This window comes from Callionymus lyra, chromosome 11 (genome assembly GCF_982586985.1).
Source record: "Callionymus lyra chromosome 11, fCalLyr1.hap1.1, whole genome shotgun sequence".
NCBI lineage: Eukaryota > Metazoa > Chordata > Actinopteri > Syngnathiformes > Callionymidae > Callionymus > Callionymus lyra.
This window is the reverse complement of record NC_141828.1, coordinates 17,944,463-17,951,956: the sequence shown is the minus strand read 5'-3', so window position 1 is coordinate 17,951,956 and position 7,494 is coordinate 17,944,463. Positions and strand designations below refer to the sequence as shown.

Genomic DNA, 7,494 nt, shown 5'->3' with positions numbered 1-7,494 from the left:
GTCTTGTTAATGGTCAAGTCGAACTGAGATGGCTCTGCTTTGGCAAACATCCTGCCAACAACAATGTTTCTGCTTGTGTGAACCAAGGTCAACCCACAAGGTTTTGAGAAATGTCTAACATCATGAATCTGTGTTCACAGGTTTTTGTTTTTTTTTAGTTTTTTTTTTTGATCTCTGAGGTCGAACTGTGAGTCCAAAGCTGAAATAGTAACTTTCAAATGTTCTGAAGACACACTAAACAGATACAATCTACCTCCACCTTCCGAGCTTCTGTTTGAACTGCGTTGCCTCCTCGCTAGTTTCTTGGCTTGGGTTGATGGTGAAACCTAATAATGCTATAATATCACAAATATCACCAGGATCTGGGTTTATATCCCCCCTTAAAAGAACACTTGACCAATGTTGATGGATATGAACTGATTGGTGTGTGACACTCATGCGCAGGAAAATGTAAACACTATTAATGTATAAAAGGGAAAATATATATACATTTTATTTTCATATTTAGGATTTTTTTCAAGCTTTAATACTTCATTTATATATATTTTTTAAAACACAGAGGATCAAGGAAATACGTCACCTTTTCTGAAGCTTTATTAAACAGGACTTTAGAATTGTTTTGTTTGTTTTTTTTATTCTAAAAGACGCCCACCATCATGCCTTCTTGTATTCATCCGCACAGTAGACACTTGGACTCAGCTTTTCCGAGAATCCCTTGTCCGTGCACTTCTGCGATCAGGTCTTGTAAGATGATGTCAGTCAGTTGGCTGCTTTTCTTGGTGGCCAGACAGTTTTGGTCTTTTGGGAAAAACATGTTGCCTTTTGGAGGTGGCCTCGCTGACCCTGAGAGAAAAAAACACACCACTTAGCTCAAATACTATTCAGGACCCGTGGGTGTCCATACATATATACTATTGATGGGATGATGAGGCCTAATGCTACAGCTGTGTAGTAAGACACTGTATCATAATTTTTAAAGGCTGCTAGATGGCACTCTCGTTTTTATACATTTCACTACTTATTCAATTAAACGTGGCATAATTTTCAAACTTAGAGTGCCATCTAGAGGCCTCTAAAATTAAGACACTGTATCATGATAATGTGTGTGTGTACAGCTGTATAATGAGGTCTCATCACTAATGACAATTAATAATTTCATCTTTGAATATGATACAAAAATCGTGTTTAGTTTTTTCTCCTGTTTTGCAGTAACTACCTCCATAAATACTACATATACTAATGATGGGTTGATGAGGCCTGGTGAAAGAGCTGTGTGGTGAAGACACATGACACAGTGTCTCCATTGTGGAAAGGCCACTAGATGGCATCATTAATTTTAAAATCTAGCCAGGTTTCGTTGAATTAGTAGATTAAGGTTTGTCAAAAAAAGAATATTGGCCAGACTAAAAAGTTGCTGAATTGTATATGACAATTGGTTCAATTGGTACAGACTGATATTAAAAAGCACCAGAATGTGTACTTATTCATGCAACTAGACTTAACTTTACACAAGAGAGGAACATACAAATACAAACTAACAGACCCCAACACAGGGACGATGAAATACATTTATATTTGATTTAAATAAGTAAATAAACTGATTTAATTAAATAAACTGTTTCAACATATTCAAAAAGTATAAGATTCTGACATATTGTGGCAAAAGTGGAAACTACAGCAGATAGTGAAATAAATAATCTGGACAAGTGAGTATTCTGAATGAAGAAGAAAGCAATTGGAAGTTAATTGATCCATTATTAATCATGTATTTCTGATCACAACCAATAAGGGAAAAAATACAAACAATAAATCACCACTTATGAGGATGATTTTCTGACATGTCTACATATTAACAAGCAGGTGAGTGAATCCAAAGATAATCAACTCCAATGTTTTATCTGAACAAAAAAAATAAGTAGCAATGATGCATAAAAATGTCAATAATTTGCCAATGGGACTATAAGCAAACCATGAACACAAAAACAACAACTCACAGTTGCAGATGGCCAACTTGTTTCCTCCCACATACTGTGTGTTCCATCGGAAGCGTGTCTGTTCACTACATTCCACATAAGTTGGTTTTCCTTTGATGAAGTTGAAATCAAAACCCTGAAAAAAGGAAAACTGGTCAGAGAACACCACTGATACTGTGACTTTAATGTAACCAGAGCCTGAATTAACAACCCATGGTTAAAAGGTAACATTCCACAATTTTAAAATAATAACAATTCGATTTTTACAAAAGATGATCTGGTCAAATAGAAAAAAATAAAGTTACTAAATCTAAATGTAGCCTTTAGCAACACGAACGAGAATAAATGGCAATAAAAAAAATCTTTAAAAACAATTGGTAATTACATGGTTGCAGAGGGGTCGACAAAAGCGCTTCATGGCAATTGTAATACATGCTAGTCCTCCATTTTCTGGGACCTCTGCTGCAGTACAGTTTTTCGGCTCTGCGCCTTCACATTCTAAAAGTTTGATAGTTTGGGTTATTTAACGCCTGCACTGATCTCTGGTAGACATGAGGTTGGTATCAAGGGTTTGAACCAGCAGCCATTTATACATACGACCACGGAACTCACCGGTCAGGTGATGTTTGTGCATATTATCTGTCAAGTTCCTCATGTGGAGAAGCATCCTGGCGAGCTGCTGGCTGCTCCACTTTGCTGGTGGACTTTGGAAGCATGAATCTATCAGCTGTGGGTTCAGAGCAGAGTTAAAATACAAGCGCTAGGAACATTGACTAGTTCATATATAAGTAACTTGGGCCTGATATAACGTACTGTATATGTATATAAACACAAATTACTGTTCCATATAAGTTATTTACCTATGTACTTAATCTTCAATCTTCATCTTTGTTTACCATGAAAAGTTCAATAGAAAACATATGTATATTTATTATTAGTACTTAAAAAGGAAAAAAAAAAGTCAAATTGAACAATTTCCATTGGATTCATTGTTATTCTTTTGTTGTTTAAAAAAAAAAAATGGATATATATATAAATAAATAAAAAAAACTAGGTATTCCCTGAGGTAACATATTTCCATGCCTTGGTCACATGATGAGTTGCTCCCAAAAATACTGCATGCGGAAATTTGTAAAAAGCCCTATTTTATTTGTGCTGTATTTTATTGACAGATCATTTAGTGCATTTGATAAAATGTGTCTAAGGCCACTGAGCTGCTATTGTTTTAGAGCAAATACCAAAAAAAAATGAAGTTTTTTTTTTTTTGTTAATCCTTTCAATATGAATAGAGATAAATGAGTGTCTTGGAACTGGGAATGACAGCAACACAACTGCACGTCAGCAAAACAGCAGTTCATATAATCCTCGTACGCATGTTTCTGCTACTGTTGACCCTTCGACAGCTGCCTTGTTAGTATGTGCATATCAGACACACATTAATGTCCATGTTGATCAACAATACTTTGAGTCCAGTAATAAATGTCTAACCAGCTTTCACCGTGGTTATGAAGAATTAACAAGCCTGGTTAGAGGTTGAAGCACATAGAAATGGATCTCGTGGATAAGCTGGCGGTTAGCAAGGTTCCACAAATAAGTGTGACCAACAACCCCTGCACATCTGCATGGCTGCCTTTCTTTCTTAGTGGAAGAAAGAAGTAGGAATCACACCCTAAAATTGCAAACCTTCTTCAGAGGGTGTCAAACCTATTTTTATAACTTGGATGTTTACAAATGTAGTCATTCTTTAAATCAATTGTTAAGAGTTATACATTGTTACGGTAGACACAACATAAGACTATGTACAAAGGTTTGGGTTATTTTATCATTAAAAGAAACTTATATCTTGTTAACAGCTAATGGATGTCATCACAAGAAGCAAACAGGTTGGGTTGGCCCAAGTATGTGGGGTAATAAAATGAGAAACTTCGGGAGATCGACTGCTGATTGCTATGGTTTTAAAAAGGCCCAATGGCACCCTATGACAAGGTTTGGCCTAATGCAAGGGAGTATGCAAAGGTGTTCCTGATACTGGTCGACGGTTCATAGCATAGCAGAGAAACGAGTTATCCTCAAGACATTGTTTTAGTAAAATAAACCATTGCTTTGAATCAACAGCACTTTTTTACAGTTCAGGACATGTTTATGTAAGGAGGGTACCATTACTGTGCATGGCAATTTATATCTTGGGACTGAAGACAGTGTCAAGTAGAATACTTGTCAGGATATGCAGACATGGCATGAAATATTGGGCCACTACAACGACAAATGAATGTAGTGTTAATCTAGGTAGATGATGTAATAATTGCTGCCAGCAATGGTGGATGTAAATGACATGCATTCAGTCAATTTGAATTTCTTGAATTTCAAGATGGAAGACTTAGCTAAGCTTAAGCATTTTCTTGATTGACATTTTTACTCCAATCTGATGGATGTGTAAGGAACCAAAACGGGTGCAATGGGTGAGAGGCAGGCAGAGTTCAGAGGTACAAGAGAGAGTGACAGTGAGAAGTTAGGCCTAATAGCTTAGAGTGACCCAGAATTACTGTGTAAGCCTAAGTAAGATCAGTTCTTTAGGTTCAGGAAAAATGAAGAAAGAGCCCACAGGAGCGCTTTTAACCTGTGAGACAGAATAAACAGGTATGGCCTCTACTATGCAAAAGTGTATATATTCAGGGAAAAATAAAGATGACTACAAATAAAACCAAAGAGAAGTATATGAGGATAATCAGGAACCAATCACCTTAGCCAAAAAAAAACACAAAACAATAGGCAGACAGAGGTGCAAATATCAGGTGATCCATTGTGAAGTACGGAATTGTAACAATTGCATTCTGCACTACTGTTGTAGACGTCACAAGCAAACATTGAATCAAAACTGTAAAAGATTAGCAGAAATAACATTGGTGTCTTAAGAGTGGAAAATGCACATTTGTGTTGTATTCTATTGTGTTTAATTTTTTGGGTGGGATTTTAGCAACCTAAGTAAAATTCGGAGATTCAGAGTCATTCTTTATTTAGTGTACTCAGTTGTTAAGGTACATAAATCAAAAACCAAAAAACCTCACAACTAACAAAAAGACAATGTTAGATTGTGAAATTGTATTATACTGCTGTTAATAAACTTTAGATGTAATGTATTATTTTCGCCACAGTGAGGAGTAAGAGTTTAAGCCAGAAGCTCATGTGACCTCATCACATTTTTCTAGATAAAGCCACCTCTAATTTTTTCTTTAGTTTCTGTCGGTATTGTGGGAATTTGAAGTTCAGTAAGTCTTTATTAAATATGCTTTAATAAGCTAATGAATACCCCCCATAAGTTCAGCTTGAGAAGAGGGTGCACAGCTCAACACAGGTTTCACGAAGATCTTCTGACTTAAAACTAGTACAAACAGGTTCTCAGAGAGTCTGTTACAACACCACATTTAACAGATCCCTTGGAGACCTTCAAATACAATAAAGTGGTTTAAACATTAATCGCAGTATAGCTTAGGGTAGGTTAGGTAGAACCTTAGTTTTTTTTCCATGAAGTCAGTATGTTGACGTGACAATTTTACATCACAATAGAGTGACTGTTTTTAGGCATTTTAAGGGTTGTATCTTACAGGATACAGCTAGGATAGTCACAACTGATTGAATACACTATTTTTGAGAATAAAGTTGACACACAAGTAACTCCCTTTAGACTATTATTCCTGATAAATAGGAAAACAGATGACAAAGTTCAGTTAGTGTTAAACAATCTCTGACCTCAAGATCATTGGCTAGACGGCCGAACAGCTGAGTTTTTGAGCTGCAGTTTTGAGGTCCACTCTCATCTGGAGAAATAGAAAATGACACGGCTGCCCAAAGAAAAAGAAAATTGCATTTAAAAAATATATGCATTTAGTTATGAGCAATGTAATATTTACCCGCTAGTGAGAGCATTAGTAACAGTCCTTTGATGTCCATGGCTGATGGGAAACTGAAGATAAATGATACTGTTTATTGGGATCATGCATATTTAGGGAGCCAAGTTTGCTGAACATTGTGCAATTATTTATTTACACAGAACTTTCCTGAATATTTACAAACTGCTGTGATGCAATATGAGCAATGAGTCAACATTCGACGAACAAATGTCATGAAATCAATAAAGTGTACGGGGATATATCTTACATTTAAAATGTTTAACAAAGTCACGAGTCATCGTTTATTTTTGTTTTTTTATTGTTTTTTTTTTTTATATAAAACAACAACTCAAAATACTCAACTCGAAATAATGCAACACAAATGGCAGTGGCTATCATCGAAAAGTTTTAATTTCAGAATGTTTGACACTTTTTGTATATCATTTATTTATAGTAAAAACAGTTTTGGCCCCAGAACTGACCCCTATGGGTCCCCACAGACTATGACCAAACAAGTTGATGTGTTATCACCTATTTTTACATATTGGGATCGCTTGTGTAAATAGCTCTTGACCCATTCCAGTACTACACCTCTAATGCCATATCTTTGTAGTTTAAGCTATTATTATTATGGTTAATGGTGTCAAAAGCTTTTTTCAGGTCTATGAAATTCCTATTGAGTGTAGTTTTAGTTAATGGCATCAGTAATGATTTCCACTGACTCAGTTAGCACTATGAAAGTCGAGTAATTCTTTCTGAATCCATACTGGCTGTCATATAGCAATTTGTGTTTGTTGATGAAGTCGTCTAGCCTATTGTTAAATAGCTTCTCTAGAATTTTTGACAGTTGTGGCAGTATTGAGATTGGTCTGTATTTGGTAAACTCATGTGTACCACCTTTTTTAAACAGAGGAACAACTTTGGCAACTTTCATTTTGGTGGGAAATGACCCAGCTGAAATGAGAGATTGAAAATGTAAGTGAGCGGAGCAATGATATCAAATAAGACCTTTTTAACCAGTTTCATATCCAGGTAATTTACATCAGTGGATGTTTTTGCTAAGCATTTGTTCACCAGGTGTCTAGGTGTGCTGTGTGCCTTCAGTGGTGTGGGAAGCATTGCATTATCAAAGTGGTCCCGGTGTAGGGGTGAGCTCAGAATGACCTTGGCTAGCTCGGGCCCGATGTTGACAAACAATTCATTGAATCTATTTGTTATGACTCATTGGTTCTCTTCCTGCATGTTGTCATATTTGAAGTACTTCAACTCGGTTTTGGGCAATTATTATTGGTCACTTTGTTTAGAAAATTCCATATTTTTCTTGTTTAATTAGAGTTTTCTGCTAATAGATTGCTGTAGTATTCTTTCTTGCATTTATTAAAGATGTTATTTCGAATGTTTCTTTACCTTTTGTATCTCATTTCTGACTGGATTGTCCTAGTTTTAATGAACTGTCTGTACAGTGTTTTTTTTCTGCAAGCATTAATCACTTTTTTTAAAGCCATGGTTTCCCTTCCTTATTCTGATGTGTGTTTCTTTTTTCACAAAACAAAGTTTGCAGAAAGCCTGCTACAATTGCCAACCATAATATAAACCGTATTTTTAGGGATGGCCCTGACTTCACTTTTAAAGCC

The 7,494-nt window shown here is 35.8% G+C and overlaps 1 protein-coding gene across 1 annotated transcript; it reads right to left on the bottom strand.

Annotated features, from left to right (window-relative positions):
* Window positions 1-576: 576 nt before the first annotated feature.
* On the bottom strand, window positions 577-5,939 carry LOC148069431 (uncharacterized). The gene is made up of 6 exons (XM_087802800.1): window positions 5,882-5,939; window positions 5,721-5,812; window positions 2,586-2,700; window positions 2,359-2,471; window positions 1,995-2,109; window positions 577-843 (listed from the first exon to the last, which is right to left on the bottom strand). Exons 1-6 carry the CDS (start codon window positions 5,919-5,921, stop codon window positions 671-673), a joined length of 648 nt encoding a protein of 215 aa, XP_087658926.1. The 5' UTR covers window positions 5,922-5,939; the 3' UTR covers window positions 577-670.
* Window positions 5,940-7,494: the final 1,555 nt, after the last annotated feature.

Excerpts from the sequence above, each read along its gene's own strand:
- LOC148069431 (XM_087802800.1), bottom strand. The coding sequence starts at position 5,921 with ATGGACATCAAAGGACTGTTACTAATGCTCTCACTAGCGG. Across the intron at positions 2,701-5,720 it reads GTCTAGCCAATGATCTTGAG|CTGATAGATTCATGCTTCCA; the intron begins GTCAGAGATTGT and ends CTGAACCCACAG. Across the intron at positions 2,472-2,585 it reads GCACAAACATCACCTGACCG|AATGTGAAGGCGCAGAGCCG; the intron begins GTGAGTTCCGTG and ends TCAAACTTTTAG.